The 20633-nt window shown below is 35.3% G+C and overlaps 1 protein-coding gene across 1 annotated transcript in view; it reads right to left on the bottom strand.

Annotated features, from left to right (window-relative positions):
- Positions 1 to 323: 323 nt before the first annotated feature.
- Positions 324 to 20633, bottom strand: part of LOC121405814 (anti-apoptotic protein NR13-like) — a 45071-nt gene continuing 24761 nt past the window's right edge. The window contains 6 exon segments of the mRNA XM_041596772.1: positions 324 to 1976; positions 4263 to 4357; positions 4359 to 4397; positions 7720 to 7883; positions 9764 to 9901; positions 11060 to 11198. Coding sequence (XP_041452706.1) covers positions 1826 to 1976; positions 4263 to 4357; positions 4359 to 4397; positions 7720 to 7883; positions 9764 to 9901; positions 11060 to 11198 — 726 coding nt within the window. The 3' untranslated portion in view covers positions 324 to 1825.

Here is a 20633-nt window from a genome sequence, read left to right as displayed (position 1 = left end):
ACAAAATGCTTGAATGTATCCGTTTTATTTCAATTGACTAAAAGTGCAAGGAAAATGTACGAGAAATGTTTCACAGATTAAGTTTGATTTCGCCCTTTCCCATTGACACAGCGTCCAAACGGGCATTTCTGCGTAAACAGATTTCTGCGAGCTTTACAAAAATGGACAGAGCTCAGTCAAGTGTAACATTCTGTCAAAACTTTTACTTTCATTGGATAGATGAGACCCAAACCCAAGATTCTATGTGAAAAAATTACCCACATGTTGTATATTTTTGAATTCCCAGGGCTTTTTCAAAGTGTAACCTTTTTTTTGATATGCACTGTATAGGAACTTTTCATGGCTCTACTGACAATATAAGGTTTGACAGTTTCATTGAGATTAGCACCTTACTCTGCCACATGTACACCGATATAAAACGTTAGCTGTCACAGCTAACCAATAAGGGCAGAAATTATGAATCCTTCATAATAGCTTACCATTTTTTTTTTACTTTTCTTTTTTTTAATCTTATTTTTTCCCTCTCTTTAATGATTAACCTACGTAACATTGCACTTGAAAAGAGGTATTTGTTTTCTACCATTACAGAAATCAACATACCTACTGGTAAATAAATTTTATGTACAGAAAAGATTTCATTTTCTTTCTTATTTTCCTCATGGACATATGAAAAAGGGTCATATATTTCTATTTTGTCAATATTTCTCACATGGGTAAAAAAATGAAATATTTTCTATTTCCTGGCGTATTTCTATCTACTGTACACACTACTTGCTCTAACTAAACACATGTAGTCCAAACACAAATTGCTACTAAAAATTGACTTAAATAGGTCGACTATCTAGGGGCGAAGCTCATGTTTCGTAAAGACCAACGTTTAGCCACCTTGTCGAAAGTCAGAGCCCCATCTTTCCTGCAGGAATCCTGCAAACAGGTGTTCATTTCTAATCCTCACAGAACATCCTTGACAAGACAATGGGGAGACAAGGGAAAGCTGCAATGAAAAAGATGCAAAGCATCTTATTGAGGGATTCTGGACAAAACACATGGCACAGACTTTGGACAAGGTGACTCACAAGGACCATCATTTGTTAGGACTGCTTTTCATTAAAGGTCCAATATATAATTGAATTTGGCATTTGGGGTACAAGCTTAAGATCCTACACTCTCAATGTCTTTGAGCCTGAATGGATGAAGACATATTGGAATAGGAAATAATCGGGAGCAAAAATGATTAATGGTTGCGCTCTCTGTAGAGGGGACAGGAACTTGGGATTACAGCGGCCATTTTCTATTTGACAAAAGCACCATAATAATGCTCCTATTAATACATATATTTATATGATGGAATGGCAATGGTGATAGCATTACAATGACATATTGAGAATCAGTTTTTACACGCGCAAGTCATGCTGTACTGGTTTCAACCGATGAAGTGACGCGGATGCAGCCAGAAGTGCTTGAAGACTCAGCTTCACTGTAAACAGAACTTGAAGCGGTGACTGACGTAGAGACAACGGTGCAGAGTTTGCAGAAATCACAAATCCTTTCGCTTTCGTGTTTAATAGCGTAGCAAGGCATGCAGGTGATTTCTTCACACTTGTAGATGGCGGTGGATTTCTCCGCTCGGCGATCGGGATCAGACGTCGTCGGCGCTCAGGGTCGGACCTCGACTAACGGGACACCAGCAGACACTGCGATCACTAACACAAACCACAGACTGGAAATTATAGAGAGGCATTCCGCAGCACGGGGATATTCACGAGTCACGCTTTAGACGCTGTTGCACCACAAATGCTTTCAAGCGACCTTCGGTGTCCTTTTTTCACCTGCGCAGGAACATCCCAAGTGCTGCGATCCCGGCCCCGACGACAGCATAGCCGCATGCAGTCCTCACAAATTTCGACAAGGATTCTTGAGCTCGTTCAGCTGCTTGGTTCCGATCAAAGAAATCCATGAAGCCATCCTTTTGGATCGTAAAGAGAGGAAAAGAAAATGAAACATAACATTAAAATCTGATTATGTGATCTTTGAAGGGGAACTAAAATGGGTTGTCCTGCAGATAAATTGAAATTTAAAATATAATTAAAACCAAAATCTCTAGTGGCAGAACAAAAGGTCACACATGTAGCAATTTCAAGTAAAAAAAATAATTTTGATATATCAAAAAGATCAATTTTATGATCTTGATATTATCTTTTACACTTATAACAGATACAGCTAGTTATTCACATTTGTGGGTAAATGCAATTTCAAAACATTTTATCACTTCATTTTAATAATTTCAACAGAGCTTTTGTTGATTTTTAAATAAATTACGGTAGTTTGTAAATCATAAAATTTAAACCTCCTTCATAGTTTTCAGGGTCCCATTTTATAAAGACTTGCCATAGCAACATATGCATAATTTCTATAACAAATTAACTATCAGCCAATCAGATAGGAGGATTCAGTAGCTTTTAACTTTCATTGTAAATTTGTTGTTACAACAAGTATTATGAAATGGGGCCCAGGATTTATTAATATAGAAGCATGCACATACAAATGTAAAACATTGACTAAAACACAGAGATATAGAAGATACTTCATGCATAGTTACATACTGGACATACATATTTGCCTGTGTCATGCAAAAGAGTGCGCAATGTTTTCAAACTTCACTTTCATGCATTTGCCATAACTAGTTTCCTTGACACACTATTACCGGAGTTTCTGAGTTTCAAACTTGTAGTTTTAGCCCATGAGTAGAGAAAAATGTCAAAGAAACTAATTGTTTCCAAAATGTAAATGCAAACTACATCCTCACCAAGTTGGGAGTAAACGAGAGCTTTTAATTAAGAAAGAAATGAGAAAAAAATATAGCTTGGTAGAGCAGTAAAAGAATGGTAATTTCCTGTTCAATGCGAAGTGCCAGTTGTGCTAATAAAAATCTTAGAATGAGTTTGAACATATTCCAATCAAATGACCACCCAAGTGTTTGTATAAATAAAAAATATGTGCCAAATGAGAAAATGTGCAATCGCTGAGAAATGAGCAAAACAAACATGGAATTCCATCGAATGTCAGGTATTTTTTTTAAGCAACATTAATACACTGTCCCACAAACGCATTTCTGTGTTAGTGATCAGAAGTGTTGTCAGTTTTCAACTAAGATTTCACAATTTCACAAAGATAAGTTGACGCTAATGTACCAGATCTAAATCTATGAAATAGGGTGACAATCAACTTTGATTTTAAAGACTAGAGTGAAGACTACACTCCAAATCCTATGTTTGTCAAGCAGCCACAGTACATGTGTAAATATAGTCTCTTATTCCAGACTCTGCATGCACGATGTGACAATCAAAGGTCTGTACATGCAGACTAATCTTCAATTGCTCTGCCTTTAAAATCAAAAGTTGATTTTCCCATCTAACATAAAGTGCAGCATTCCACCGCAACCTCAAACACCATACATGCAAGACGATACTAAGAACAAAAGAATTACGTCATTCAAATACAATTTTGCTGGCTATTTGAACATGCAATCATGCTTCTGGGTGACTATACGGGGGAACTATTTTGCACAGGCTAGAGAGGACAAATTGAAAAAGTCAATGAAGGAAACATAAGCTGAAATCAAATGAATCAATAGTATTCCATTTCTTAATTCCGATTCTTGGGGTATTCCAATTCCTGTCTTTTCCAATCCACCAGAGAAAATATGGATAAATGTTGTGCTTCGTTTCACACAGGAAGTCTTCACAACTCTTTATAATATAAAGTCAAATAGGTTCATAAATTAGCAAGCCCTCTCACCAACAAAAAACCCCTAAATTTCTACAATATCAATTTATCAACTGGAAAAGCAATAAGAGATTCCAAGAAATAGATCACAAGTTCCTTCTGATTTCTCAGAAAGAAATATAATTCTAGAGCAGGACATCTTGCCTTATACTTTCTCTCTTAAAACTTGCTATTCAAACTTTCTCTTCTATAGAATGCATTTGCAAGATAAATGATGAAATCATATTTCAATGTATCAGCAGAGTGGCAAAGAAAGAGAAAGATCTTGGGTGTTCAATTAAAAAAAAAAAGGCAGAACGCAAATTGAAGAGGAGAGAAGTGCGTACAACACATCACACAAAAACAAGAAACACACGTGGGCAAACGATGCTGTTCCATATGACTTTTCAAACAAATTTGTCCTCACTTTTTTTTTCTCTCAATAACAAAGCAATAAAACTAGCGGACAAAGAAGACTATGAAGGAATGTTGCCTATCTTCTGAGGAGGCACGCCAGGGCTGCGAGTCCCGCGCCGAAAACTGCGAAGCGGCACGCCGACGACATGATGGACGAGACGGTTTCCCTCGCCCGGGACCTTGCCGTTCTCCTCAAAAAATTCCATGAACCCATCCTAAAGTCGGGAAATATTTTCCAGAGAGGGAAAAGAGGTAGGGGTTGGTAGATTTAAAAGGACAGTAGAGATATCCATTGATAAGAATGCATAAAGAAAAGAAAATGGGAGAATAATTGGCATGAGCGGATGAGTATATCATGCCTTTGTTTTGTAACCATAGATGATAATTGGATACTCGATATATATTGATTTAAGCCATATGCAATAGAATTATACAGTTATCATAAAAATGATAGTTAGTTTTCATTACTAGTGATGTCTATCATATGACTTCCATATTACATCCCAACCATCAGTATGGCTAGTAGTAGAATAATTTTGTATTTGAAAGTGAAATTTCAAGAAAAAGAAATTGTTTTGAGTTTGGAATCTTACAGTGTTTAATTATTTTCAAAACCTTTATGTAAAATTCTCTTTTCTACTGTATTATAAGAGTTTATTAAAGAAAGAAATGTTTTATTCCATGACTTTTCAGCTGTTACAAAAGTCTGTCTGCTCTTGGAATATTCTATTCTAAAAACGGAAATACACAAACAATTCAGGATAAAATAAGACAACAGAAATTTGGAACCAACGAACATGTAAATGAGGTATAGAAAAAATGTTACAAATAAATAATCTAATACATAATACGTTTATAAAGGATTATTAATTGCATTCACATAACCACACCATGAACTAAAACTAGAAAAGGAAACTTATTATAAAAATGAACTATTAAAAGAAAATATTTTACAATGGAAAACATACATGTATGGGTGTAATGTAATAATATACAGGTATTATTTGCAATGAGATGTCTTTCAGGCAATTAAACGAAGTAAGCATGACTTTTCTTTTTTATTCTTTAAAAATGATTCTTTTTTAACTCAAATGATTTTCATAGAACAATCATATTTCTATAGCTAATTTATTGGTGGTATGAGAATACTACCCCAAGTTCTTTGTTGCAACTTCATTATTTTAGCATTCATCCCTGCAAGCTTGAATTGATACTGCATTTTTGGATTATATAACTCTCATGAAATATACAAAGAATAGCTTCAGATATACAGATCTTAATCATTTGTACAAAAAACGATCATCATTGTTAAATGCATATGTCACAGTGCACTTATACATCCCTGATGACAATCCTATTTTTGTGTAAGAAAAGCAGATTTTGATATTTACACAAAAGAGAAAAGCCTCCCTAAGTCTCTTCAAATCTGTAAAGCTGGATGTCATGTGGCTGTTGCCCGCAGACCATTAAGTCATGTAGTCACTAACATGCACGATAGTGACTTTACAGTCTTTCCCCTCCCCTTTCCTTTTCTGCTGGACACATAATCGCTTCCCCCCCAGTTTTTTTAATTCCCTTCTCCCCCTAACTTATGTAGTTACTGCTCCCTTTTCTTTCCTTGTTATTCAAACCTATTCTGCCGTTCTTCATATTATGGTCTAGTTTGTCTTACTTTACTTTTAATTAAATACGATTAAGATTACTTTAAATTTATTCTAAGGGACTTACAATTTTTTTCAATTCAATTCAAATAAAACATTTATTTTCTTCCATGTCATTACATTTTTCGTAAACATAAATTCATACATAAATCAATTTGTTATAAAAAATATAAATATGTACATATTGGGTTTAAGGAAGAAGGCGTATACCCTAAAAGCTGAGGCTTGTGGCGGGATACGCCTGTAGACATAAATACAATACAATAAACATTACAAAGGACAATTACAAGCTTCGCTTTTTAATAAGTCCCTCATTTTCATTTTCACATGCTAACTGTAATATAAAATTTGCCTAATCATTAAGATTTGGAACAAAAAGAATTGTATATATTCCATCTATTCCCTATGAATTTGTTAATTAATTATTGAAGTATTCTTATGACACTTATTCTGTTTTGTACATTAATACATATGCATATATATGTTTATTATCAGAAAATGGAAGTGAAATAAACCAAACTGAACTGGAACTGTGAATTTGCATATATTTTATTAACACAATGTGATGTCTTCCCAGAAAATGTAAATTCAAAGGGGATGGGGTGGGGTTGTTATGTAAGCTCCTAGATCTATTTTTGTTAATGTTGTTGCTGTGAGCATGTGTAGGATAGATGTAAAAGGGAGATTGAAAGTTTATCAGACACATCGTATGAATGATGCATGTTCTACCACTCCTTTCATCAGCTTTTAATTGAATTGCCTTTTTTTTCACTTTTGGAAATGAAGAAATTTCGCCATAAAAATGCAAGTAACCGGGGGGCCGTTTCATAAAGCTGTTCGTAAGTTAAGAGCGACTATAAGAACGACTGGTGAACCTTTCTTACGCGCTAAATAATCACCAATTAACATAATGGTGAATATCATTTACCAAAAGAAAGGATCACCAGTCATTCTTAAAGTCGCTCTTAACTGACGAACAGCTTTATGAAACACCCACCGGGTCTTAATAGGGCTGGTGGGTGTTTCATAAAGCTGTTCGTAAGATACGAATGACTTAACGCACGACTGGTGATCCTTTCTTGTGCTATCTGATATCCCTATGTAATTGAGTTACGACCCAAGAACAGGTTCCAGTCGTGCGTAAAGTTGTTTGTAACTTTACAAACAGCTTTATGAAACACCCACCTGGGCTCCGTAACACAAAGGTTTGTGATGAATTGCAAATATGAAAAAACCACTCTGATTGGTCCCTGGTCAATATTTTAAACCTAATGCGCGTGTAACGTTGATAATGATTGGTCAGTCCATTTAGCGATTGATCACTAATCTTTGTGTTACGGAGCCCTGGTGTGATTAAAGTGAATAGTTTGGGAGGGGGTATTATTGCTATTGCAGAACCCTTACATCATACTCACCTAGTTGTGACAACCTTACCGCCCCCATTTATACACATGACTTAGTAGATCTTTATGAAGATTGCAATTAGCCCCCCCAAAAAAACAAAAAAAGACAGGGGGGGGGCCTTATTACTATTGCAGAACCCCTACAATATACTCACCTAGTACTGATGACTTCACCGCCCCCGACCCACCCCCCGATTTATACACATGACTTAATAGATCTTTCTGAAGATTGCAATTGACCCCACCCCCATGGTATTTTTTTAGGAGGGGTCTTTACTGCAATGACAGAACCTCACAACAGGATAAAAAAAACGATGGCTCGGGGCGATTTCACCTCAAATAAACCCCATTTACTGCAATGTTAAAACTTATCCAATGTTGCAGATGGAGGCAGCAAGTTGTGAAAAATAGCCCCCCCCCCCCTGGAATATGACAAAAAAATATATTTCTTTCTTGCTCTACAATATACTCACCCAGTTCTGATGGTCTTGCATCCAGGGTAATAATTTAGTGTCCACATATCTGGACGTCCAGCCTATAATACTGGGGACTAAGTCTTCTAAGTTATTACTAGCACAATGTACAGAGAGCCGACCACTGAATGCTATCAAAGCTGCTATCCTCCCCCACGTTACACCTGTTGTGGAAGACAAAGGGTTAAAAAAAAGAAGATACATCATCAAAAATTGACAGAAAGTTTTCTTTAATGACTTATTATAATGTCTTGCAATGTAATGAATTATAATGTAATTTTATGTAATATTATGCAACGTAATGCAATATAATTTATTATCACCCGTATCAGACATCTGAGCTGGTCATTTACAAAACCGTATTGCCCTAGATTCATAAATATCGGGAAGGGATAGGTATATTATTTGTATTTTCCTCGGTCTCAATGCGCATATTTACTTTGCATGCAGAGACGACGCAAAATATACCTTTGTATTTTCCCTGGTCTGAGGATGCGTATAAAATGATACGCTTCATAAGGAGCTGCGCGCCAACAATATACGTCATAATAAAGACATCACTGGATCCGAGCGCTTGCAAGTACGTCATAATGGTAAAGTGCAGAGCCTAGACCCTGATATTAACATGACACAATAGAACTCTATTTTTAAAAGAAATATCACCATTATCATGATTTTTGCTCTAGATATCTGATTTGGATGATAATAAAAATATTGACTGGCTCTTCTTTCGGGGAACATCAAATATATTGCCCTTAAGAGACCCATATTATTATTCTTTTGCTGGCAATATATTTGATGTTCCCCTCAAGGCCAGTCAATATTATATAATTATTCTCTTCATAATCCTTATACATGTATTATGTTAGAAACTACTGTAATATTAAAAGCACTATACATTATTATTATCATTATCATTATTTTAATTAAGTGTCCACATATCTCGACTTCCAGCCTTTGATATGTTGAGTTATATTATGCTACATTTTGATTTATGTTATTGTTATAATTTATGAATAATTTTTTACTTACTATACGAGTTATTATGCTAGTCATAAATACCCTATATAATTATTATTACTTTAAATATTCCTGAAACTTCCTAAAAATCTTTGACGTGCATAACCAACTCCTCGATACTAGTTAATTGCACATCATTTTGGAATGATAACATGCTGTCACAATGTATCTCAGTACAAAAATATTGGCTTAATCTCTTAATTCTTACTTTTGTAAAAGTTTCAAATTCATTAAATAATGAGTGGAATACTACTCGGGTGCTTCATGTTCAAAAAGAGGTAGGGCACTGGTTGTGAAATCCCCATAAGCATGTACAGTATCCCTGGTGATATCTCCTGCAACAGTTAAAGGGATTCTCTGGGCTGAAAATATTTATATCTCAATAAGTAGAGTGAAATTCACGGAGCATAATGCTGAATATTTCATCAAAATCGGATAACAAATAGCGAAGTTATTGAATTTTAAAGTTTATCAATATTTTGTAAGAACAGTTATATGCTGATCTTCATGAGTATTCATTAGGAGGGCTGATGATGTCACATCCCCACTTTCCTTTTTCTTATGTTATTACATAAAATCATAAATGTTTCATTTATAAGTGGTATGTCTCCATTTTGATGAAATAAGTTGTGCAACAAATAACTACTGCATTTAATCAGTTGTCAATCCAATTGTTTTAGTTCTTGGTAGAAAATTTTGGAATAAACCTAATTTCATACAATAAAATACAAAAGAACAAGTGGGATATGACATCATCAGCCCAACTAATGAATATTCATAAAAACATGCCTAGAACTGTTTCCCCGGAATAACGCAGATCTTTAAAATTCAATAACTTTGTTATTTGTTATCTGATTTTTATCAAATTTTTAGCATTTTGCTTTGTGAATTCTATTCTATAGTGAGATATAAATATCTCCAGCCTGGACCATCCCTTTAAAGCTTTACTGATCCAGTCACTTCACTTCCTATGAAATGAAACTACCAGTAAATTTCAAACTTTCTTTACAAGTCTGTACTGTACCTCTTGAACCGTTTTCTTGATCCTTGAAAAGCTCGTCGGCCAGGTCCTTGAATTTGGCGTAGGCGGTAGTCGCACTGATGTTCAGTTCCTCACAACAGCCGGAAAAAAACTCTGGATTTGTTCTCTCGATTTCTTCACCTGAACATAGAAACAGAGAGAGAGGGGGTGTATGAGATACAGAGAGACACAAAATGATAGAGGGAAAGTGTGTTTGTGTATGAAAAAAAAGGAGAGAAAAGAAGAGACAGGGAGAGAATATTGTTTAGGAATTTCATGCATTCACACCAAATGAAGTCTCCTAACGTAACATTTAAACAGTTGGATTGGAAAAGATTTTATTGTTTTGGTAGTTTATACTCAATTCCAAGGCATCTGCCCTATAACCTTCAAGAATTCTTTTTTGAGGAGAAAATGATCATGGCAGGTGAGAGATCATATGCTTTTTTATTTGCATTCAAATGTTTTATTCAAATCGAGAAAAACTTTTTAAAATGTCTCAAAGTTTTTTATTTGCCATGTAATATATCTGATATTCACAATACACAATATAACACACTGCATTAAGATGTGCATTCTAAGCTCCGCCCACTTGTTACTACTTTAACATTAAAGTGAAATCATTGTGATGCCGTAATACAGCTTGCAATCCATACCACACACATGGTTTTGAGTGGTAACAGAACGTGAGTGTACCACTTGAGATAAAGAAAAAATTCAGATACGTGATAAATCCTCTATTACAATTGCCAAGGGATAGGGGCATGTACATGTATCTAATGCTTATGTGGTGACACGATATTTTCTCCTGCGACAATTGCTCTGAGCTTTCTTTTGTCTCAGATCAGATTGAGGGTTTGGGTTGCAGTAGGGCTTTACGTCAGGGTAAGTGTTGAATCCAGAGCTAAAGTTAGTCACTGTGTGGAATTTATGCAGCGCAGCAATTGCCGCCAGAATGTCATGGAAATGGAGCTAAACCCTGGGTAATGTTTCAGTGCCCCATTGACTTGGTAAGGACTAGTCTGCTATGCAGTCTCTGAACGGCTCGTGAGGGTGGATCTCAGAGTGCGAAAGCAAACCAGCCTGAAAGGGCAAGCAAAGCAAGCAAGCCATTTCACAGTCAGCAATACAGACTCCTTGAATCAGCCGTGATACACACACTGCAGATGTGGGTCTACATTTTGTAGACTAGGTAACTTCCTTTTTGGTCAATTATGGACCTAATTACTGTTAAAAGGGCATCCTTGTGAGATGTTGCAAGCGATTTTACATTGGCACACCTTGCTGTTGAGGACTTACCTATTTCTCTCATTCTTGCTGCGACAGGAGCATAAGGCTCTCTGCTTACATGTTGGTAAGATGGAAGTTCGATGCTCTCCCTTCGTATCCTGTGTATGCAGTAATCCTCAATCAGTCTAGTGGTTTCACTCTCATTCATCTGGGAGCAGCGAAAGAAAGGGAACAATGATTAATCAATGGGGGGTAGTAGACAGGTGAATCTGCCTCAGAGTGGAATCTCTTCAGACCGCAGAAAAAAGTTGACTTCAAGAAATTTGACTTACATAATGATAATACAATAACAATAATAATAGCTGGATTTATTGAGCGCTTTTTGCCTGAGGATACAAAGCGCTGGCTGACCCCGGCTTTAGCTGTGCTGCCATTATAGGCGCTGACGCATTGGCAATGAAGGATATTCCTTCTCACCAGATACCCATTCACCTCACCTGGGTTGAGTGCAGCACAATGTGGGTAAATTTCTTGCTGAAAGCAAACACGCCATGGCTGGGAATTGAACCCACGTCCCTAAGATTGAAAGACGAGGGTCATAACCACGACGCCCCCAGGATCACGAACAGAAACAAGAAGTAAACACATTTAGAATAATCTTGGGGGTGTTTTTCACAGTTGTATGTAGCTTCGACTTAAGAGTCATGCTTATACACCAACATGCACATTATTTCAGGTCATCTTCAGACGATCGGGGGGGGGGGTTCAGAAAAAGTTAAGTGTGCCTTAATAATCAAGCCGAACATAAATTCACACACATAAATTCATAGTTGCGTGAGATAAAACGCGCCATCGCATCTTGGTCAAATCATGCAAAGAGGACGCACATTACTTTGGCATTATCCATGAGGTCATGCATTAGATATCATTTGCACATTTTCAGGTAAACACAACTTTCACACTTAAAACTCTGTGAAACACCCCCTATGATTAGTGTCATAATTAGGGACAGTGATTTTCCGTTTTACTGGTAAATATTAAAAATGGAAAATTCCATTTGCTTCTTATACTTTTCATGTAAAAATTCATGGAATTCACCTTTGCAAAAACGAAATTCAGGTATTTGCTGTTAACATTTTCAGTGACAGAACGGAATTTCCAGTTCTAGATCAAGTTGAAACAGAATGACAGATTTTCAGAAATGGAAAAGACCATTTTTTTTAAATGGAAAAGTACTGTCTCTACATAATCAACAATTAGTCTGTGCCAGGCAGGGCAAAGATCCAGGTTTAATTTCATATAAGGCGGTTTCAAACCGCCTCGATCACAAGAATCCCCGTTAAATTACGAGAACTTTTTGAAGCTAAAAAATACCCGTTAATTATTCCTGCATTCACACCGCCCCGAAACACATCCTTCGGGATAAGTTCCCGAAGTTACGAGCATGCGCAGTATGGTCTGATAAGCAGGCAAGGCGCGAGATTCAAAATCAGTAGCCCAGCAGCCACCCACGCCGCCGCGCCCAACGACACGCTGGGCTAAAAGTTCCCGTAATTTGCTTTCACATCGCCAAAATACCTGCGACCTTGGAAAAATCCCCACGAAAGTTCTCGTAATTTCGCCAAGTACCTACTATTTAGCGGATATTTTCTTTCGGGGATATTACGCGTAGTTTGCTTTCACATTACCAAAATACCTGGTATTTTCTGATCGGGGTAAATTTCCCGATCAGAGAATACCTGGAACTTGCGAGCTTCGAGGCGGTCTGAAACCACCTATAGCTCTAGAGTCAGAGTGGCTAGAAAGGAAGTTAAAAAAAATCTGGCTAAATTGTATTCTGGCACCCTGTGGAGGGGGGCATTTTGCCAGCCAGAGGAACTTCAGCCTCCTAGTGGGTACACTCTGTATTTAAAGAGAAATTCCAGTAGTTGCAGTAAACACTGATTTCATGAGAAAGTCTGTAAAACAAGGCTTAATCGTCAGTATATCATCGAGGATCTAGATCTGGTACAGTTACATTAACTGAACGTTGTGAAATCTTGAAATCTACGCTGAAAAATGTTCACACCGAAGATCCCCAACACAGATAAGCGCACGTGGGACAATGTATAATTATTGCTTAGAGCGTCGGGCCCGACGCTCTACCCGAATCCTGTTCTTATTTGCTGATTTCTCAGCAATTACACAATTTCTTCCAGAATCCTTTGGCACATGCATTTTATTTATACAAATAGACACTTTGGTGGTCATTTCATTGGATTCTGTACGAACTCATTTTGATATCGTTACCAAAACTAGCATTTACCTTTAAGAATTTAAAGGAGAATGAAACCTACATGTATGAAACAAGATAGCTTGTGTGAAAACAGAAAATCAAAGAAATAGTTCGACGAAAGTTTGAGAAAAATCGGACATATAATGAGAAAGTTATGAGCATATGAATATTGCGATTGCTAATGCTATGGAGATCCTGAAGTTGGCAATGTGACAAAGATGTGTGATGTCACTTGTGAACAACTCTCCCCATTATTTAAGTATATATTTCACTTAAATTGCCTCATATCACTAGACAATTCGTTCTTTCTATAGAAGGGCATGCAATACAGATTTTTAAAGAATACATCATGGATAAAGAGTTTGTATCACCATAAGAAAGAGCAAAAAGAGACATTTTGAGGGTATTTTATAGTCCATCAAAGGAAAAGTTGTTCAAATGTGACATCACACATCCTTCTTGCATTGCCAATGGGAGGATTAAATAAATCCATATCAGCTGTGATAATAAAAGTGACCAGTCTAACATTGGACTTAGATTACAATCTTGTGGATTTGAATTAAAAGTTAGTAGATTTGAATTCAAATCTTTTTAGATTTAAAAATTATTCCTAGGGATTAAAGATAAATCAAATTTTTGATTGGTCACTTATTCACAGCCATTCTGGACGTAACTCAAATGCCTGTTATTTACAGTGAAGCCAACCTTACAGGAGACATACATGTAACATTCTATCTAATATGTATGCCTATACCTCATGAATTCTTTGTTTCTTGGAAGTAATAAATTGGCACACAAGTTTTTAACACAGTGGCAACATAGATTTAAAAAATAATAATTCACCCTTAAAATTTTGTAGAAAAAATATCAAAATTATATATTACTGAGGATAAGGGAGCATTTCTGTTATGAAAGGTCTTGTCAAATATTTCATTAGACAGTTACCATGGTAACAGTCAGGCACCAGTGCTTTTAAGCCAATCAAAATCAAGGAAAGTTGTCAGATTTGATCACTTGTCAGATAATATTTTTATGAAATACTCTCAATTTCCAACATTCTGCTTTCAAATATTAAGTGGTATTTTTTACTTAATTGATCAATCATAAATCAAATTTGGCATCTATGATCCACATCATGTGAGCTTCTCTTTTTTACTTTCTCTTCATAAAGTCACCAAGGCGATTATATTCTACCAGCATATCTGCTATCTATTCCAAATGACATGTGCGTGCATGTATAAATGAACAGAAAACAGGGTTAAAATATGCAGAGGTATGTCAATTAGAATTATATTAAACTTATCAAATTTCACATCCTGCATACAAATTTAATTTCAAAATAACAACAAAATATTAAGTAGGCCTACCTGTAATTCTGCAGGGTGGAGAGTTCTATTTCGAAAGTGGCATTTTAACGACTTCTGCATCTACTTCTAAGTTTTTATCACTAAATTTTAAAGAATAACTGCACGTACCCTTTTTTTACTGTAAGCATGTTTAAAATGCCAAATTATCAAAAATGAAAAGAACCCTCTTGGTTTATTTGTTTCAATTATGTCCAGATGAAACTATTTTTACATTTTTTGGAAATACTTTTACATTTTTACATTTTTTTGAAATACTTTGATATATTTTTGGTTCAATAGCAGTTTTAAACAGCTGACCAAAGAATTGGCCTGAGGAAACCAATGATTTTATATTTTCATATAAATTTTTTTTTTGTTCAGGGTAATCTCTTGATCCTAACTTTTTGTACACGGTCCTGCTTCAGTAAAAGGTTAATACATGTATGTTACTGTTATAAGCTACTAAAATCACACCAAATGATTGGTTGAAAGGAAATTTGCCATAGAGATAAATGTTCAAAATTGCTCTGGGTGACACGTTGGAAAATGACCTTGTTTGTTTGTTTTATTTCCGTATATAAAATAACAAATACAAAGTACATGCAACATGAGATGATGAGGTCAATGTTAAGATACAAGAATAAAAGGTAAGGCAATAAAGTTAATTATACGGCTGGTAATCCATACCCATACCTTCAAGTAATTCTCATTATCAATATTGAAGCCCAAGATGAAAAAATTTGGAACTTTGTGAAGAGCTCAAAATTTGTCAAAACCATTTGTTTTTAACTTCAATGTACAACAGAATAAGAAAAGGAGGATTGCGTGAGCATTTTACACAGAAAGGACAGGATGAGGAGAGTTTCTTATAATGTAATCAAAATACAATGAAAATATGCACAAATTAAGATCTGTGTGGTGGGGAGGATCGAATTCATAATTATTCTCTTACTTTCGATTCAAAGAATTAAGTAATGAATCCAGAAAATGCATAATTTCTTTTATTGAACTTAATGTACAAAAGACTATGAAAAGGAGGATTGCGTGAGCATTTTACACAGAAAGTACAAGATAAAGAGAGTTTATGTTATCAAAATACAATGAAAATATACACAAATTAAGATCCGTGTGGTGGGGAGGATCAAATTCATAATCATTCTCTTACTTTCGATTCAAAGAATTAAATCCGGGAAATGCATCCTAAAATTGAATCACGATCCAATCTTTAATTTCAATGTGAATACCCTTTTATTGTGATGTCACATTGTGCTTTATCGCTTTGTTTACAATTGAAAAGTAAAAGTTCCATCCATCCTTTGTCACATGACAAAGCCTCTGTAATTACTCCATTTGTTGATGTTTGTTGATAACTCCAATTCAATAAAATTTATTCAGTAGACTACATTAGAATATACATACAGGTATACTGTGCACAAATTCTCAATATCATTGATCATTTTACAAAGCTATCCAAAAACTGCAGATCACTAAAATATTATCATCATCATTATCATCATCATCATCATCATTGTTATCATTTTTATCATTATAATCATTATAATAATAATATAGGGTATTTATATTGCGCACATATCCATCTTGTTAGGTGCTCAAGGTGCTCCTATATTACCCGGCTGAGATCGGCGTTCATAGCGCACGCAGCTTTTTAAGGAATTACTTCCTACCGGTATCCATTTACCTCACCTGGGTTGAGTGCAGCACATTGTGGATCAGTTTCTTACTGATGGAAATTACGCCATGGCTGGGATTCGAACCCACGACCCTCTGTTTCAAAGTCCGAAGACTAATCCACTGGGCCACAATGCTCCACTATTATCATTATTACTATTATTATTGTTGTTATTATTATTATTATTATTATTATTAATATAATTATTATTATTTCTCATCATTACTTTAATTTTATCTGAGCAAAGGGACACGGTGTCCTATGCACTTTAATAACTCAAAGTAACTCATTATTTTTTCCTCAATATCATAATAATGAAGATAATGACAGAAAATCACCCTCAAAATACATATATAATTACTATTCTCTGACTCTGTTCATTTCATCTTCATTTACTTTTAAATCTGAGCACACATTGAGTTAAGACTTTTTTAATCTCAATAATGTATCATTACATCACAAGAAAACAATCAGGCAAATTTATTGCACAACCTGTGTGCGACTGACACGATACCCATACAACAAACTGTATCGCAATCCCATAGCGACTTGTTCAAATGTGGATACCAGATGATGGAGTGACATTTCCAATTAAAATGCTTTGGTCTGGAAACAAGCTCTTGTTAACGCGATGATATACGTGTATTTGTCTCCGACCGGACCAGCGGATTACCGGTATGGGGTATAGCGGAATGCATCCCAGATTGTAGCAAATTGGCAATGGGTAGCAACCGCAGAAAATGCTTGTGGCATTTAAACTGGGCAAATGACTCTTGTACAAATAATGAATTGGACTTTCATTCTCATGCAGGAGGACAAGTTGAAAGAGATGAGATGTAAAAAAATGAAGGCCAAAGTTGGACATATTTGTCAATTTTACTGTTAATCATCAACATTGAACCTCTTGAAATACAGCATCGAGGGCTCTAATCAGGGCACATGTACGGAAGACTTGAAATTAACTTCTACTCTAGATGCTTCATTAAAAATTTACAGGTAAATGTAGAACCGAAAACAAACCTGTCATTATAGTGTTAGGATTAGTGCATTGATGTGAACATACATGTATAAACATAGCCATAGGCTTAATTATTATGGTATACCAGTTTAAAGTTGAAGTGCATATATCTACATGTAGGTAATGTACAGTAGTAGTAGCGAATCAAAATAAAGGCCTGTATTAGGACTGCAAGCAAACAATACACAGATACATGTACACGTATGTCACAATTTCTCAGTATGTAACAAAAATAATACAAAAGAAATAAATTCAATTCAAATAAACATTTATTTTCCTCCGTTTCATTACATGTTTCGTAAACATCAATTCATACAAAAATCAATTTGTTATGAACTTGCCCTCTACTTCCGAAGTAAATCCATCAGTTGGAATCTCAGACTCCAGTAAGTCCCAAATGCACCAAGCTGGTGATGATATAGGCCTACATGTACAGTTATTTTTTTCATATATTTCTTCAGAATAAAATAGAATACATACACATGTATATGAAAGCCTATTTATGTACACGATTCAACTTGATTTTCCAATGTAGAACTACATGTAGCATTGGCTTTTTGGCCTCATGAAAATGGAATGCTTGGCATTCAACGTTTGATAGAGATGAGATAGGATTTTACACATCAGTGATCAAGCTTTTGATATTAATTCATCGTGAGGTGAATATCGACAAAAGGCATCCATGGGCTGTCTTTCATAGAACTCATGAACTTGTTCAGCATTTGACAATCGAATTGTTATAGGGTATTGGCTGAAAGGAAATTGTAATGTCTTTTCTATGGAGTTTGCTTATCAATACAAAGTTTTGTGAAAGAGGGTTTTGTTGGTGATGATAATGACACTGTGACCTAATTCAAAAGCTGCCATTGATAAAGTAGGGATTAGAAAAATGCCACCCCAAAGGAGAGGTCACTGTACTATCAAAACTTCAAAATTTGCAACTCACTATGGAGAAACATCATCGTTATTTTGCTTGTCATGACATCATCATCATAATTATCATTATCATCATCATCATCATCATCACCATCATCATCACCATCATCATCATCATCATCACCATCACCATCATCATCATCACCATCATCATCATCATCACCATCATCATCACCATCATCACCATCATCATCATCATCATCATCATCATCACCACCATCATCACCATCACTAGTCATTGTTATTACCATCATCACCATCATCATCATCATCATCACCATCATCATCATCATCATCATCATCATCATCACCACCATCATCACCATCACTAGTCATTGTTATTACCATCATCACCAATATCACCTCCACCACCACCACTGACGTCATTGTCATCATCAATGTTGTCACTGTTAAAATCATCACCATTGTCGTAATTGTTGTTCTAGTTGTCGTCATCATCAGCATTACCATCACCATTGCCGTTAATATCATTGCAATCATCATAACATCATCATGAAGCCCCCTAAAAGTCATACAACAAATTACGTGGTTGTCATGCGGACATGTCGGAACTAAAATGTACAAGTAGGAATACATACATGTAGAAACAAGTAGTCATTGAATTGATTCCATGAAATAATCATTGCTAGTGATGTAACATAAAAAAAAAAATAAAGTGCAAATGTAACATCTTACCTTTCCAAGATGGTTAAACTTATTACGCAGAAAGAAACAACTAAAAATTGCTATATTTTTAGTACGATATTAAATACACTCTTAAATCATATAACAGTGCAGATACATGTAGAGGAGAAAACAGTGATAGGATTCCAAGGAATGAAAAGTTTCAAATTGTTGATAAGGATGGTATCTCAAAAAGTATCATGATCAAGGATCTCAGCAGAAATGGAAGGGAAAAGGAACAAGGATCTGATATATTTATAAAAACAATCTTGAAATAGATTGGATTAATTACGAGCCATCTTTGATTGGGAATTTTTTCTGAATCGAAAATGAGAACTACCGCCTGCCCACCTACCTACAACTATTGCGCAATCGTGTCTCAAGATTGCTTTCGGTTTAAATTCTTGTTCCGAAACACTCCAGTATGTCCATCAAATGAGAAATATACAAAGTAGGTCAATGTCTAATCAAGGCGCATGACTCATGAACATAGAGGGACAGGGACTTCCCCCTTTGCTTCCAGTAAACATACACTGGGAGCATTCCCACCATTGCGAGTTTCAAAACTCTGATTTGAATCAAAACTAGGATCTTCCTTGCAAACGAAAACATATCAGTTATAATTTCTAGACACAAATTGAACTTCTTTGAGGGAAACACAAAGGTCTGTATTCTCAAAAGAGGTTTCAATTGTACTATGGTACATTATATAACCATGGTTTATGCAGATTTCTCATATGAACAATGTATCACCCTCCCACATGTACCAATAATGTTGTGTAAATACGTGTATGTTGTATGAATGATCTTATTGTTGACATTACATTAACATGATCATGAGTTCTTGGACTGATTGAAAGTCAGAAATCTGCTGTTGAATGGATCGAAACCGAAAATGAAAATTTCCATCACTTCTGATCCAAAAGCTACATATGATTCTTTTGAATGCAAATATACTCTAAAAATAGCAAGATTCTTGTCACATGAAAATTTTAGGGGATATATCATAACTGATTATAAGATCATCATGAAAAAGCTGGTCTGAAGATTTGGTATGATGTGACTCAGAATCTCAGACCAGACTGGAGTATCAACATTGGGCTAACAAAAGAAATAAAAGAAATATATCCAGGACCTTCGGAAGCGCATACCTAGGACATTAGATTATTAAAGATTCAAGATTTATTAAAAACATGTGATCACAGCTTAAAAGCTGAATCGACAGATGTTTTACGATAAAAAAACAATGAACTTAACAAACAAGGAATAAAACAAAACAATAAAAGAAATAACAGAAATTACAAAATAAATTCAAAATATTATGGTATTCTCAAGCTAATAGTGGTAATGTGAGATAATATTTGAAAATCTATGAGAAGATGCATATTAACTAAAGATTTGAAAGACCGTCTGAGAAGGTTGAGCAGAACTTCGATAAGAAATGATAATGATGCCAAATATGTGCTCTATATAAGCACTGCATTATTATTATTTTATTAAATATTATAAAACCCGCTAAACCTTTTTGAGAAAACAGGACAGAGAAAACACCTTTTAAAAAAAATTCCAAAATACTCATCAAACACCTTTTAAAAAAATCCCCAAAATATTCATCGAATGAAGAAGATATAGTATTGGAATGAAAAATGCTCTCCAGAGAAATGTCATTTGGTAATATGCTTGAATATTGAAAC

The sequence above is a fragment of the Lytechinus variegatus genome, chromosome 19, assembly GCF_018143015.1.
Source record: "Lytechinus variegatus isolate NC3 chromosome 19, Lvar_3.0, whole genome shotgun sequence".
NCBI classification, from domain to species: Eukaryota; Metazoa; Echinodermata; class Echinoidea; order Temnopleuroida; family Toxopneustidae; genus Lytechinus; species Lytechinus variegatus.
This window is presented reverse-complemented; position numbering and strand designations above follow the sequence as displayed.